Source organism: Medicago sativa, chromosome 6, assembly GCF_051527215.1.
Source record: "Medicago sativa cultivar Bolivia chromosome 6, Bolivia_mono, whole genome shotgun sequence".
NCBI lineage: Eukaryota > Viridiplantae > Streptophyta > Magnoliopsida > Fabales > Fabaceae > Medicago > Medicago sativa.
In genome coordinates this window covers 9,131,805-9,149,011 of record NC_140754.1, presented here as the reverse complement: position 1 = coordinate 9,149,011, position 17,207 = coordinate 9,131,805, and the positions used below count along the sequence as shown (strand labels likewise).

The window sequence follows — 17,207 nt, the reverse complement described above, 5'->3', positions numbered from 1 at the left end:
TTTTTAGGAAAATTTAATAATATCTCGTGTTTTTCTTAAATAATTTATTTTTTAACGAGTAAAAATGGAATATATATTAACATCACCACAACCACATCTTCAGCACAAGGCGTGCAAAAAGAATGCGAAAAAAGTTACACAAGAGTCCACAAAACAAATAAAATACAAAGTTAACAAATGCCTATACAAGCAAGAGGACATGTTAGCCAGCTATGAACCCCTAAAACATGAACGACATTCGCCGCTTTCATCCATCAGTAGGAATGAAGTTACACTTTTTCCAATAAGTTAATGGTATTGACAGTATTTTTAAACAAAATATTATTACGTTATGACCATAACACCCAGACACATAAAAGCCATAAGAGCTGCATAAAGGATCTTTTAGTTGCCGACCCGCCTAACAAAAAAGAAAACTGAAGAAGCTGATCAACACCATCAAACAGATCAGCCCCAGAGACCCCAATCCAATCACGAACTAAAGACCATAATTCTCCAAATATAGAACACGAGAAGAATAAATGGTTAGCTAATTCCACTTCGCCGCACCCAGTTACACACATCTGCGCCTCCTGAGAGATGATCCCACGAGCCACAAGATTCGCTTTGGTTGGTAACCTGTTACGGAGAAGTCTCCAAGTAAGAATGGACACCTTAACGGGGACATGTCTGTGCCAAATCATATCAGGTACCACATCCACAACCTGACTATCATCTGCTGTGAGCATATGGTATCACTACGAACAGAATAAACTTCGTTGTCAGCAAGCCTCCACCTCCACTGATCAAATAGTTGAACATGCAAAGTAACATCAGACAACAACAGCCTACGCTCACGTAACAACTCCTCCTCCCACTCCCATAACCTCCGCCTCCACTGCTACACCACTCCCCTCTCCTCCCAACCAGACACAAACATATCCCCCACCAAACTCAACTTATTGACACATAACTCATATAACCGTCTAAACCGCACTGCCAACGGAATACCACCCAACCACGAATCAGTCCAAAAAAATGTATCCATACCATTTCCCACTTTATTTGAAACACACTCTTTGAACCCACCCCCACCCCGTACACCGTCACGCACACGGGCCACCTCCCTCCACCAATAAGAAGACCGACCCCCCCCCCCCCCCCCCCCCACATGAGGCTACCTTCCTCTCCATACCGAGCCACCAGCACCTGATACCATAAACCATCTCTATTAACCAACATCCTCCAACACCATTTACCTAACAGAGCCCCCAAACCTCGAAACCCCCATTTACCATTTACCGAACCTCCAAACCTCCCTCCTATTTATGATCACAAACAAAATTCCAACTAATCCAAGATATTTCCCTATGATCCCCCCCCCCCCCCCACCCCCCAAAAAAAATTATTAAACAAAGATTCAATAGAAGAGATTTTACTAGAGGGAGCTTTGAAGAAGGAAATTACATAGACAGACAGAGAGGAGAGAACAAACTTAATGAGGATCAGATGGCCACTAAAAGAAAGAAAACGACTCTTCCACCCTAAGAATCTAGTAGCAATCCGATTCACAACAGGTTCCCAAAAGGACAACCTCCTAGCATCCCCTCCAACAAGAAGACCCAAATACACGAAAGACACCTTCCCCACTTTACAATTCATTGCAGATGCCCCCACCTTCAACCACGACTCACTAATATTAATACCCGTCAACATGCTTTTTTAAAAATTTACTTTTAAACCCGAAGCACCTTTAAATAACGACAAAATAGCCTTCAACATACGCACATTCGCCCAACTCTTCTCCCCTACCAACAAAGTGTCATCAGCAAACTGCAAATGAGACATAGTCAAAAGACGATTCAAACCAAACCTATACCCAGTGAACAAATGAGAATCAACCACAGCCTTCATCATAATACTCAATCCCTCCGCCGCCATAAGAAAAAGAGAAAGGAGATAAAGGGTCTCCCTACCTCAATCCCCGCTTCAAAGGGAACTCCGTCGCCGGACTACCATTAACTAGAACAGATGCAGACGTCGTCCCCACACATTCCTTTATCCACTTTCTCCACAGGGTTGGAAATCCCATGTGAATCATGACCACATCTAAATAGTTCCAATCAACAGAATCATATGTTTTTTCAAAATCCACTTTAAATAGCAACAACTCTTTTTTCAATTTTTGAACTTCATCAACCGCCTTTTGCAATAAGAAGGCCATCAAGAATTTGTCTGTCCTTCACAAACGCCTTTTGAGTCTCTAAAATTACTTTAGAAATAACAAGCCTCAATCTATTAGCAAGAAGCTTTGCCAGAATTTTATACAAGCTTCCACCAAAGATATTGGTTTAAAATCAATCAGCTTCTGTGGACTATCAATTTTTGGAATGAGAGCAATAAATGTACTATTATTTCCTTTCGTCAACTTCCCATTCTTATGAAAATCAGTGATAAATCTCATAATGTCCACCTTTAAATCATACCAAAATTCCTTCATGAATCCAAAATTGATACCATCCAAACAAGGGCTCTTGTAGCTCTCACAATCCCACATCGCCGCTTTCACTTCATCAACACTGAATGGCCGAGTTAATTTAACACTGTCACCATGATCCAATTGTTGGAAAACCAAACTATCCACACTATGTCAAACTGCATCATGCGCCTGAAAATGGGCAGCAAAATGCACAAACACCGCATCCTGTATCGGCATCACGCCTTCCACAGTTACCCCGTCGACAATAAGGGAAGAAAACATTACCCCGTCGCCTACCATCGACAATCGAATGGAAATATTTGAAGTTTGCATCAACTTCTTGTAACCACAACAACCTCGACTCCTGCCAACAAATACTAGTGTTCATATATTTTATTTAAATAGAAAATTATCTTTTGTTTTTTTAAGGATTAATAATCTCTTGTTATATTACTACAAAAAAAAATCTCTTGTTATATATTTTAATTAGTATTAAGTAGAAAATATATAAATTTCAATGCAAATTTACTATTTTAAACTTTTTAACATGTGCAAATTTGTATAATATAGATTTTTTTTTAAATTCATAATTCTCTTGTCTATGATCTCCCTCACTCTCGCTAACCTCTCTTTATCGCCGTTGCTCTTGCATGTCCTCCCTCTCTCTCTTATCTTCTCTCCCTTCACTTTTTTCTTATCACTCTTGCTCAATGCCACATCCAGAATTTTTGAATAATGGGTTATCATATATAAAAATTTGTAGCATTAATAATTGCTCTCTATGATTTATCATATTATAGAAACTTTGAATAATTTTTTCATTTTTAATAACCTTATCAGGAAATTCTAATGGGATATAAAATCTAACTGATCGAAAAAAGAGTGAACAGAAAACTAAAGTTTGAGCCCTTGACAAACATGGTAGCCAAGGAACCCTAAGCTATTAATGTTATATAAATCTGAAACACAAGTTGAAACCTACTTGAATAGGCATAGTGATATTGGCTTGAAACTTGGGAGTGTGCTCCTTCTCTCTCAAAGTCTCAGGTTCGATTCTCCGTCAATTTTGATTTAAGTGAGTTAATTTAACTTTAAAAAAACAAAATCAACCTCCAAATTCTCTTCTGAACACATCATATTAGTTATGTCACATCCACCGAGATCTGATGTGTACCCCTCCTCCTTGAATATTGCTCTTCAAATTTAAGAATCAAATATTGTTTAGAACTATATGCCATGATGACCATTCATATCTGTAACCGCCGTTAAGAATCAAATATTGTTTAGAACTATATGCCATGATGATCATTCATATCTGTAATCGCCGACCATAAAATCATTCTTGGATCTCCTTTTCATTTAGATATATTCTTGCATAGGATCGTACCTAACACGTCCTCCTTGCAAACAGCCAATAAAAATAAGACAAGTCGTTAACTTTATTTTTTATACAACCACGTCATTATTATTTTTAATACATTTTAAATAAAAATAAAAAACCACCATCATCATCCTTTTCTGTTCCACGACCCTGTTGCTATTATTCCATTCCACACCAATGGTGAAATTTCAAGCTTCTCAATTCTCATAAATCTTAAAGGCCATGTTTGTCATCCTTAGAATATTGATATAAAAAATCATCATTGAAATATACTTCCTGCCATGATACCGAAACATTTTCTCCCATCCATGGAACCCATTTCCATAGAGAATCGTAAAAGAAACCAAGCACCACTGACAGTTGCAGCCTTTGCCTTTGTTTCCGGTGTGCTTGAACATGATACCTCCTACAACAGATATTACTTTTTGCCTTCATTTTTATCAAGTAAAGATAAAAATTCATAAACAAAATCTTAAGAAAATTGCAGATGATAAAATTCTTAAGAAAATTAATTTTTGAATTCTTCATTTTCTAAATTTTAATCCTTTGCTCTGTAACAAATTTAACGTTCGGCCGTTTGTTTTTGTACTGTGTTTTTTCCTTCATCTTGCTGCTTCTTATCCATGGCGGTTGAGAGAGAGAGAGACAAGTTACTGCAAAATTTGTTTTTATTTTATTTCATTTTTATTTGTGAAAAAACATGGCACTTCTTCATTGGCTGTTCCTAAATATGATGTGTTAGGTTCGCTTCTACCTAAGTATTTCTCTTTAATTTAATTTCTCTTAAAAAAGTGTTTATACCCACCCACTTTGTGATCAATCCATTAGGACCATTCATATCCTTCTCTTACACTTTTTACCAAATTCTCAATATTATAACATAGCCTGTTATACAACCTATTTTCTCATTAGTTGGAGGCAACATTATTACAATTGGATACCTCGATATTAAATAAAAAACACCTACATACTTTGATGGACACTCTAGATTATTCATTTCAATTTTAGAATATATACTGTTCCAATCTGAATTGGAACATGTTGTAATGTTTAATTGAACCTGATGCAATGTTGCTACTGTTCCATGGTTCAAGAACAATGTTGTCTGTTTATGACGATTTTCATTTCCTGATTAAATTGTTTTTTGAGGGACTAATTAAATTATGGTTCAAGAACAATGTTGTCTGTTTATGACGATTTTCATTTCCTGATTAAATTGTTTTTTGAGGGACTAATTAAATTGTTTGTAAAATGATTAAGTAATTTTTGTTTATCAAATTATACTAATACTAATGGTGTGACTTCATAATCCATTTGGAATTACATCTATTTTTTGTTTGTTTCATGTGCTTTCTAAACTTCACTCTCTTCTCTGATGAAAAATTATACTAATGCACAATTTCATATATATCCATTTGGAATTGCTATTTGAAATAGTAAACTACAATGTTGAATAATATATGATGCATATATTATTCATTTTAAATGATTCCTTCACAAAAAAATGATTCCTGTACAAAAAAAAATTCTACTGTTGTCCACAACACTCAATGAAATACATTAACACTCAATAGTTAATGTAATACATTAACTATTGTCGACCAATTTTTGTCTATATTTTGGAACGAAGGGAGTACATACTTTTTTAATATCACAAACAAAAATTCATATGTTATATTATATACAATTCAAAATTGAAATTCTCATTATTTCCCAGAAATAAAATTCAAGACATCCGCACGTTGCTCGAGTCAAAATCTAGTAAAACTATTATTTTCGAGCCCAAATAAGCAATTTTTTGTGCACAACGATTCTCTTTTATGAAGATATGAGAAATAACGAATCACATATTTTTAGTTAATTCAACACAGTTCAACCACCTGTTTTAGACTCGGATTCTTGAAATCCAGAGTAACCAATTGAGAGTCTGTTTCCAACCAAAGAGAGGTCAAACCCTTTTTTGAAGCAATCTCAATTGCATGCATAGCCCCAGTGAGCTCTGCATGAAAAGCAATATATTTGTTTAAATTGTGAGAAAAGCATGTTGTTCGCGGATCACTGAAGGATCACAACCTGCAAAACAAGAAAATAAAACGTAAAACCTGAGGTGTGACTATGTCACTGAACTAAGGAATTATCCGCAGAATTGCGCAACTCCCCCAGAGTACAACAGGTTCTTCTCGGCGGTAAGCGTACCGAGGCTATCAAGACACGAGAAAAATACACAGACTCAATGATTCAGGCTCTTAATATTTTTGTAACACTGAAAGAAGTAGCTTTGAAGAAAATGGTTTGTTACTCAGTACTTCCCGTAGTGAAAATTATGTTCTTATATAATACTGTACTGACAGATTGTTAAGCACGTTTATTTTTTTCACTAAAATGGAACTGGATGCTATTAATTAGGTAAGTGGGGATTGACCAAAATCAGTTGCTAAAATAATGCCAATGACTCTGAATAATATCCCAATGTTTGGTTCAAGGCTTTTTGAATGAAAGCTATTTAATAGCAAGTAAGCAAACAACTATTTTGGATGAATAAAAACGTGTAGCTTGGCTTGAGACAAAACAGGAAGTGAGGTTCATCAGCAAACTCAACAACACGGTTTTAGTTTTAATAAATAATAACAATAAAATAATAATAATAATAATAATAATAATAATAATAATAATAATAATAATAATAATAATAATAATAATAATAATAACTTTTGAAATAACTTCAAAAATACAACAAAGCACCCTACAACAGCAACATACCTCAGAAAATACCACCAGAGGCTGTTGGTCTAGGGCATCCTTTTGCAGTGCCAATTTGATACAAGAAACTATGGGAGAGTTGCCTACAACCTCTTTAATCCAATGAGAATTGGGTGCATACATTAGAACAGAAAATGCCTTAAGTATCACAAGTTCATGTAAGTTGACACACTCTTACAAATTCATGTAGCAATTTGAAGTTTGACTCCACCTTCAAATTTTCCTAACTTATGTCAACCTCCAAAAATGTATACCAATCTCTCTTCTGCAGATTTATGTGATTTATGAGATATGAACTGTACTCTACAAGACTACTGCATGATTTTATTAGATATCTTTGTTTTTTTGGTAAAGTAGCATATGGACAGACCTGAAAATTCAATGCCATATTGAATGGTTAAACAAAAGACCAACAATTCAACACCGTTATAATGTGTCTTAACTGGTAGGTCGATTGATGAGTAAAGTAAAGGTTCCAAATTTTAAATCTAACAACTAAATGTACTACTAACTTACTAACATTTGCCTATGAAAATACATTGTAACGCTATAGCAGCGACACTTCTGATAACATCAAAAGAGGTCAGAACAGTCAATTATTACCGTTATGGACATGTGAATGTTGTATGTCCATATGCTTCATATCAACAATTGAGTTGGATGAACTTATTTCAGTTTGTTAGAATCTTGAACCATCATAATATTCCTAAAGGCTTAGAAGCCCTCCAGAAAGGCTCAGGCGCCCTCCAGAAGGGCTCCTGAGACTCTGGCGCTCGCCTTGAGGACACCGCCCTTCTAGGCTTCTAGAAACCTCTAGAAACCGCCTAAAATACATAAATACCCTTGTTGCTTGGGAACCAAGCAACCGAAACCCAAGCCCATGACAGACTATAAATACCACTCTTGAGAGCATTCTCAAGGCATCTAATCATCAGTCTAAACCCTAGAATCCTAGTATTCCTTACCGTACTTTTCTGCAAGTACAGTTGGCGCCGTCTGTGGGAAAAGGTAAAACTAACCTTGACCACGTTTCTGAATCGTAAATCGCGATTTGGAAACCCTAAACCTAAAACCTCCTGGCGATTTCGGAAAGAATGGCCGGCGAGGACCAAACCATCGTCTGTTTCAATGGGGCTATCAATCACCAGGTGCTATGGATTTTAATTCTCAACGAATTCAGTTTCAGTGATCCTATATCATTATTGTTAATTATTTACTTTTGATTCCTCGGTTTTATGTTTATCGTTCCTGTGGTATGCGTATGATTTGTCGTCCTTGCGATATGCATATGATGTGTTTATGTGCTTATCATCCTTGCAATATGTTTATCGTTCCCATGGTTTTGTCGGATTCGGTCAATTTAAGTACGCAAGTTACCTCTGGTTTTTTCTATTTTCATGTTAAAAAATTTGATGTGCTTCCCATCTTTTGTTTTATTAATAGTTTACGATAGAGTTTCCGTTTCGACAATTGCAATTCAGATTCAGTGTTATTAAAATTATGCTATGTATTACATGATAATTATGTTATGTAAAAGTGAGCTATGTGTCTACCTAATCAGCACCGCCAATAAAAAGGAGATTAACTTGTAACGTAAGGGAGTATGGATTATTATTATTGCTTTTCATGTGTGGGACACATAAACCGTTTTCCTAATTAAGTCAGCCAAAGATATTGCTAGGTTAATTAATGGTTAAAGCTTTCAAGGATGTTTCACAAACTCTACCCACTTCTGCACTTTCTGATTATGATAGCAACAAATTACATGTGTTTTATTTCTTTTGTTCATTTAACCACTATCTCTCTATACTTTGACAATCACCAGAAGCTTTTGGATTTAATTGACATGAGTGTATGTAGAGCGTTATTCTTGTTGACACCCAAGTTCAAAGCTCAACTAGTTCTTTCCAATTGCAAGTCAGAGGTTGCTTAAATTTTGTGATAATCACCAGACTCAGATAGGAAACTATTATCATCCAATTTCAAAGGATCGCTCGAATTTGGAGCCACTCAAAACGCCCCTGGACCTAGCGGCGATCTCAAAAAGATGAAAACCTAGGAAGATCAAAACAACATCAGACGGAAGTCATTCACGATGCTACATCATTATGTCGTCAACGCGCCCCCGGAGTCGTTTTTATAATCAGGTTCAATCCTTCTAATGTTTATCGGTCCGTTGCATGGCAATAACATAGTTGTCTCGTTAATTGAACCATCGCCCCAAAATTAATCTATGTATAGTATGTTATGATTATATGGTGACAAATTTAAAGGTTGGTTGGATAAGTCATGTTTAATGGGCTTTCTACGTGTCTATCATTTTCATGTCAAACTCTTTTAGCTTATGTGAAGCAAGAACAATGGATTAGTACCTTGTATCAGGTGGCACTTGCTGAAGGTAAAAGGCATGATCATACAAGTGGATTCTCTTTTCTCTAACTTCATTGATATTTATTTATAATATATTACGGTCAATCCTTCACGTCTCTATTGAGATCGCTACACATACCTTTCCATCAGTTTGGATTAGCTTCTAGTTTATTATTATTGACTTCGTTGCTTGGAATAATTGTTACACATTCTTCTTTAAGATAATAGTTGTAGATAACAGCAAGATGAAAACCAAGAAATAGGAGGCAAAAGGCGAACCCTTTGACGAGAATAAAATCAGTATTTCACCATGACCCTGGCGCGGACATTCTACGACCAAGACGTTCATAACCTGCTCAAATGATTCAGATGCGTATAGTCCTTCAAATATATGGATCAATTGAAGAAAGTTGGAAAGATGCTGGATAATTAAATGGAACAGCTAGAACCAGTTAAATAGGAGAAGAAATATATAAGTAAGAATACCTGAAGGGAGCAGAACATACGCCACTCTTGCTACAAGGAACAAATAACTTCTACTACTCTTGACCTCGAGCTTGACTTTCTTGAAGGTATTAATCCTCCTCTTGAATAAACTTTGCTATGATAACTTGACATAGATTATTGCCTTTGGCGAAAACAACGTCAATTTATGGAGGCGGGCATGCAGATTTTATAAAAGCCCCCTTGCTACCAGAATTCATTTGTAATGATAATTATTGTGATGCATAGACATAATGTGTGGACAATCAGCCGGCTTACTATGATCCTTCGGTAACCTATTGTTTTAGCAATAATATTTTGTATTTATTCTAATGGGCGAGATGATATAAGAGGAGCAAAAATAAGACAAGGGGCGAGTTATTTCCAATTCAACTAGACGAGTTAGACCACAACTTAATATGAGAAAGAAGAGAATAAGAAATATAGGTAGAAGAAATAGTTCCCTTTAACACGAGAAAAATAATATACTTAATTAAAAGACGTAATTCATTTAGCAGTAGAAGAACTAGAGTAAAATAGTTATAAGTATACCTCTGTCGCTAGCAAAATTATTACAACACCCTTTAACTATCCTAGGTACCCAATGACAGAAGTGAAGTGAAGTGTAGTATTGTTAAAAGGTCACATATGAAGGATTCTGGCAAGGAAAGCCTTGGTATTTAAGAGGTCCAAGGACCCACCTCTCTTTCCTGGGAACCCCTTCTATGCACCATTTACTTTACAAACTAAACTAACTTCTTAGTAGATTCATAGATAATGGAGTGATAGACCCAGTTTAGACAAAATTGACCCACGTTAGAAGAATAGAATTGGATAGAAGAACTAGTTTCCAACTTTATAGGAAAAATTGGAGATAGTATAACAAAACTAATCAGTTTCAAGATGAACATAAAAACAAGAATCGATTTAAGAGAAGCGACAAAAGTTGAATTGAAGAATTAATTCCAAATCTAATAAGAAGAAAGAAAAATATCACAAGATAATTAAGTAAGAAAGTTGTGGAGTGAGAAAAGCGAAAAAGAATAGGAAGAGGAGTAAGAAATGTAGGCGAGTTAATAAGAGAAGAATAAGATTAACGAACGGAGAGTACTCGCCAAGCGACACGCCATAATGCATATGGAAGCAATTGTCCCGCCATTAAGAACAGGAATATGAAACTCTAAGTTATCCTAACCTTTATCAGACTTTGAGATTTGTTTTGCAGGTTTTTAACGAGGATAAAAGCCTTCTCAGAGTGACGCCTTCCCTCAGAGTGGGAAGTGCCATTAAAAAGTCTTCCCTCAGAGTGGGAAGCACGCCTTCCCTCAGAGTGGGAAGTGCCATTAAAAAGTCTTCCCTCAGAGTGGGAAGCAAAAGTCTTCCCTCAGAGTGGGAAGCGCCTTCCCTCAGAGTGGGAAGTGTAAAATAAAAAGTCTTCCCTCAGAGTGAGAAGCAAAAGTCTTCCCTCAGAGCGGGAAGCGCCTTCCCTCAGAGTGAGAAGTGTAAATTAGTAATTGGACAGCCCGCCATCAGGGTTTATTTTCAAAAAGAAAAGAAAAAAAAAAGTGCTACAGGACGTCGTATAAGAAAATCTACAAATCGACTCCATGAGAAAAACAAGAGAATGGAAAAATAAAGTCTCCAAATCGCCAAACAAATGAAGGTCAACCGAGCCGACAAAAGTCGTCGGAACATCAACGCCAAATGTTGAGAATCTGAGATGACACAGTAACCATAGCATATAAGAAAATAAGCACGTCAATTCAAATCGTTGAAAATCGCCGAAGCATCAAAAGTAAATAAAATTGTTTATGTAAATCTCAAAAACAAATTCAGCAAACAAAATCGACGCAAATATTAATGAGGAATCACCATAAAGAAGTCAACTCGTCACGACGTACAAACCACTTCGCCTTGTCCCAAGACTCGTGCTTGGGGGGCTGTGAGTGGTCGACCTATAAAACAATTCGAATATATACTCCCTGGGGGTCTTCGAAGAAAACGTAAAATCACCCAAGGGGGACTCTCCAAGTTCGGACAACAACGCCCAAAGGCACATACATGCTAAAAATAAAACATTAAGCAATTCAAACACTTCGTCTTGTTCCAAGACTCGTGCTTGGGGGGCTGTGAACCACCAAAACCTTCCTAAAGACTTAATGACCTCTAGAAGGTCCAGTCCCATGTTGTCATCGCTTTGCCTTGTCCCAAGACTCGTGCTTGGGGGGCTGTGAACCATCATAATATTCCTAAAGGCTTAGAAGCCCTCCAGAAAGGCTCAGGCGCCCTCCAGAAGGGCTCCTGAGACTCTGGCGCGCTCGCCTTGAGGACACCGCCCTTCTAGGCTTCTAGAAACCTCTAGAAACCGCCTAAAATACATAAATACCCTTGTTGCTTGGGAACCAAGCAACCGAAACCCAAGCCCATGACAGACTATAAATACCACTCTTGAGAGCATTCTCAAGGCATCTAATCATCAGTCTAAACCCTAGAATCCTAGTATTCCTTACCGTACTTTTCTGCAAGTACAAATCTCAACCTCCCAGATTTTATCTATTTGGATTTCTTTGTATTTCTCAATTATATAGAGTTTTTCTTTTTTCTCTTTATTAAAGCACATGCTTATCACTTGTTTCTCAACCTCATCTCTTGCACACATAACATCAAAAGAGAGAATTATCAAAAATGGGAAACTTTGCAAACAGAAAACCACATGCTGTGTTGACTCCATATCCACTTCAAGGCCATATCAATCCAATGTTAAAACTAGCAAAACTACTTCACCTTAGAGGATTTCACATAACCTTTGTCAACACTGAATACAATCATAAACGATTGCTCAAATCAAGAGGTCCTAATGCCTTAGATGGTTTGACTGATTTTAGGTTCAAAACCATACCAGATGGTCTAACAACACTAGAAGGAGACGGTGATGTTAGTCAAGATGTACCTTCTATTTCTCAATCTATAAGAAAGAATTTCCTTAAACCCTTTTGTGAACTTCTTACTAGGCTTAATCACTCTGCCAATGTTCCACCAGTGACTTGCTTAGTTTCTGATTCTTGTATGAGCTTTACTATACAAGCTGCTGAAGAATTTGCACTCCCAAATGTTCTCTATTTTTCATCAAGTGCATGTTCTTTATTGATTGTTATGTATCTTCGTTCCTTTGTAGAAAGAGGAATCATACCATTCAAAGGTACTAAGTTTATTTTCTGCATAGTTAATAGTATTTTTCTTAATGCATATTTTTCATATATATTGGTGTTTGATTGGGACCTAGGAGTGTGCTTCTCTCAAGGTCTCATGTTCGATTTCACCCGGTGTCAATTTCGGTGGGCTAGTTTGGTTGTTACTAACAATCCAACGGTCAAATTAAAAGCTTTCATTGAGAAGATGACCTGCAGAAATTTTTATAAAACTTCAAAACTAAAATTTATTATACTACAATTGAATCTATAGCACCTTATATATGTGTGTATGAACCTTCAAGCTATTAACTTTTGTACTTATGATATGCAGATGAGAGTTATCTAACAAATGGATGTTTGGAAACTGAAGTAGATTGGATTCCAGGATTGAAAAACTTTCGGTTGAAGGACATTCTTGACTATATCAGGACAACAGATCCAAATGATATTATGGTAGAATTCTTTTTTGAAATTGCGGATAGATTTAATAGAGAGTCTACTATTATTTTGAATACTTACAATGAACTTGAGAGTGATGTAATAAATGTTCTCTCCTCTATGTTTCCTTCTCTTTACCCCATTGGCCCTTTACCTTCATTATTAAACCAAACTCCACAAATTCATCAATTGGATTCTTTAGGTTCCAACCTTTGGAAAGAAGATACTGAGTGTCTTGAATGGCTTGAATCCAAGGAGCCGGGATCCGTTGTTTATGTGAATTTTGGCAGCATTACAGTTATGACACCAGAGCAACTGTTGGAATTTGCTTGGGGTTTGGCCAATTGCAATAAACCATTTTTGTGGATCATTAGGCCTGATCTTGTCATTGGTGGCTCAGTGATTTTGTCATCTGAGTTTACAAATGAAATTTCAGATAGAGGCCTAATAGCAAGTTGGTGTCCACAAGAGAAAGTATTAAACCACCCTTCAATCGGAGGATTCTTGACTCATTGTGGATGGAACTCAACCGCTGAAAGCATATGTGCTGGAGTGCCGATGTTGTGTTGGCCATTTTTTGCTGACCAGCCAACAAACTGTAGATTTATTTGTAATGAATGGGAGATTGGTATGGAAATCGATACAAATGTGAAGAGAGAGGAGTTGGCGAAGCTGATCAATGAAGTGATAGCCGGAGATAAAGGAAAGAAGATGAGGCAAAAGGCCATGGAGTTGAAGAAGATGCCAATGGAGAACAGTAGACCAGGTGGTTGTTCATACATGAACCTGGACAAAGTGATTAAGGAGGTGTTGCTTAAAAAAAATTTGATTGAATGATCTTGTTTTCTGCAATGCAGTATTTTACTACTTTATTTACCTGGTGTATGTTTCTAATTTTTGAAGCTACTACTATGCTTTGATGCAATGTATTTGTTACCATGTACTATTTCAATATTCAACTTGAGATTAATATTAGGTGAAGCTTCAAATATTTTTCATAGGGCTGACTAGCAAGAAACTTTATTAATTGAAGCTTTGAATAAGGTCCTTTCACAGTTACTATAGGTTAACCAACTCAACCATGTATGCGATACAGACTAATCAGAAACGAATTCATTTAAGATTTTAATATGCAAATAGTTCTTGAAAATTAATATCAAGCATTTTGGTTTTAGTCCCTATAAAAATATGTTTTAGTTTTAGTCCTTCTTAATATCTAAATTTTTGTTTTTGGTGCTTGTTGTTTTTATTTAGTCCATGCAAAATTGATTGATATTGGATTTAGTCCTTGTAATATGTAGAATATTTGATTTTAGTCCCTCAAAATAAGGACTATAATGAATATTATCGGGAGCAATTTAAATATGAATAGATTTTATAGGGACTAAAACAAAACATCGGACCAAAACAAAAGATTATATATTTGCATTAACTAAAACCTTAGTTGATACCTTATATACATATTAAAGGACTAAAATACATAAAGACTAAAAAATTAAAGGACATAAATCACAACCTGAATGAGGTGAAAACATATACAAGTTAAGAGAATTTAGGTCTGTCTTGATGATAGGGACAACACATCCATCCCTCTTGATTGGTAAATTTGGATTTTGTGCAACTGTGACTTTGGAGAGAATCTCTAGTCCTTGTTGAAAGAAAAATATTTTCTGTTCTTTATCATAAGTCCAAAATTTGCCTGAGTCAGAGATGGGCAAATAATAGACAATATGATAAAAAAAAAAAAAAAAGAATGGTCATTGTTGCTTCATCAATTTGCACATGTTTTCTTCTGTACAACTAGAATCTTTGATGTGAGAAATATATTATAATTTCAGTTCAAGTAGTAAACTGAAATTTATGAGGGTGATCCACAATCATATATTTTTTTGATAATATCTTCTACTGAACGGTTGGAATGCTGTGCAAGTATTTTTGTAAGATATAGTTTTAAGATTTGTTGGTATGATATTTGGCTTGTTCAAAAAAAAAAGATTTGTTGGTATGATACAAAATTTCCAAGTTTCTTTATTGTCAAAATCGCTCCACGATAATATTTTCTGTTTTTGCTTGTTCTTTTGTTTGGACGTGAACTCGAATTCTTGGGAAAATTGTTCAACCATTACTCGAGAAAGAGAGTTTTCTCCATCAACGAAGAAGAGATCAATCACAAGTTCTAAAATGGATGAAAATCGTACTTTAAAAGATTGCATCACTCCCACCGCTAAAAAACCACATTAAAGCATTGCGCGTCTGACAGAGGATCAGGCGAACAATTTTGAACCAAAAACTTCCCTGTTATCCATGATACAACAAAACCAATATTTTGGTTTTCTTACGAATGATCGCAATCTTCACTTAACTATTTTTCTTAAATATTGTCACACCTTAAAAATGAAGGGGAAATTACACACACCTCCCTCGAGGTTTCATTGAGTGTCACAAACACCCGTTCTAGTTTTAAATTAATCACTTACCTCCCCTTATTAATTTTTCAATTGACAATTACCTCCCTCTTTTGTTTAACGCCGTTTGTTGTCCGTTAAAGTTCATTGGCATGTTCCCCCTCGCTTGAGGCTCTCTACATATTTCTTTCTTTCTTTCTTGAATTATTTCTCTCAACTGACTTATTCTTCTTTTCTTCTATAATAGTTGTATTGGTTTCTCTAATATTTCATGTTTTTTATTGAATTTTGCAGCATTCCTAATTGGGTTTCCCTATTGTTTTCGTTTGGACATGTCCTTTGTTGAAATAGGTAACATCATAGGAACAAACGGATATTCATACAAAAAAATAACTGGCACACTATTGTTAAGTTTGGTTTCTTATTGTTATCCCAGGAACAAATGGATATTCATATCCAAGTGTCGATTATTTCCTCGAATTAGTGGGTTGTTGATTGTTGCAAATGGATGCCATACCACAATTGTTGTCACATCAAACTATTACTAAGTTGCTTCTCCAATATAAAACAATTTGGCCAGTTAATTTGTGTCACAAATGCGCATATAGCTGAAAGCATAAAGAAAGACATAACAATAAAAAAAAAAAGTTGCAGCTCACAAATGGGCAGGATTGACAAAGCCATAAAAGCATAGTTACAAAATTGAGAGAGGTTTTGCTGCCTTGGTGAGAAAAACGGAAGCTAGGACATATGGTTGAAATTCATAGAACCGAATTGCAAGGGAACATTTCTGTTTTTTCTTTTCCTTCTGAAGTTTATTTGACCAACGGTGTTAACCACAAGGGAGGTGAATGTCTAATTTAAAACTAGAGGGGGTGTCTGTGAAATTCAATGAAACCTCAGGGGAGGTGAGTGCAATTTCCCCAAGAATGAACTGTGTTACAAATACTGTTATTAGAGCTTGACTTGACTAGTATGCATGAATTATTGTGAGGATTCAAGATCAATCTTTGTCATAATGAGGATAAGGATCAAATTTTGTTACTTGGAATCATTCCATTTTAAAATAAATATATCTTAGACTCTGAATTTCTGATCCTTTTCCTTTTTTATTTTCCCTACTTTCCATTCCACAAATCATGGGACATTGGCTTTTAACTCAATTATTAAACCACTGGTATATCCCTGTCATTATACTTCATATCATACATACTCAACATTCAAACATAAACTCAGAAATGAGTAGTAAAAAACAACATGCTGTATTGATTCCGTTTCCAATTCAAGGAAATATCAATCCATTAATCAAACTTGCAAAGATTCTTCACCTTAGAGGATTTTACATAACCTTTGTTAGCACTGTATACAATCACAAACGCTTGCTCAAAGCAAGAGGTCCTAATTCTCTTGATGGTTTCACTGATTTTAGCTTTGAGACTATTCCAGATGGTTTAACTCCAATGGATGGTGATGTTATGCAAGACATAAACTCTCTGTAAATCAATCAGAAATAACTTCCTCCAACCATTTCGCGAACTTCTTGTTGGTGTGAGCTGTTAATAATAGAAAGAAATCAGACACACTTTATTGTAAAAATCCCTCTTTTAAGGGTCAACCGTGATATTAAGAATAGCTTTTAATAGCATTCTTATTTTTCTCCTTGTATAGTTATATATGTAATTTTGTATCAGTAATGGTAATACACACAATTATTGAAATTC

At 35.7% G+C, this 17,207-nt stretch overlaps 1 protein-coding gene across 1 annotated transcript; it reads left to right on the top strand.

Moving 5' to 3' along the window:
- Positions 1 to 12,063: 12,063 nt before the first annotated feature.
- LOC146912607 (7-deoxyloganetin glucosyltransferase-like) lies at positions 12,064 to 14,062 on the top strand. The gene is made up of 2 exons (XM_085722164.1): positions 12,064 to 12,651; positions 12,975 to 14,062. The coding sequence occupies exons 1-2, from the start codon at positions 12,138 to 12,140 to the stop codon at positions 13,916 to 13,918; spliced, it is 1,458 nt and encodes a 485-aa protein (XP_085578290.1). The 5' UTR covers positions 12,064 to 12,137; the 3' UTR covers positions 13,919 to 14,062.
- Positions 14,063 to 17,207: the final 3,145 nt, after the last annotated feature.

What these genes read in the sequence shown, in the direction of transcription:
- LOC146912607 (XM_085722164.1), top strand. Translation starts at nt 12,138, where the DNA reads ATGGGAAACTTTGCAAACAGAAAACCACATGCTGTGTTGACTCCATAT. An exon ending in AGGAATCATACCATTCAAAG is followed by an intron (nt 12,652 to 12,974) that starts GTACTAAGTTTA and finishes TATGATATGCAG; the next exon opens with ATGAGAGTTATCTAACAAAT.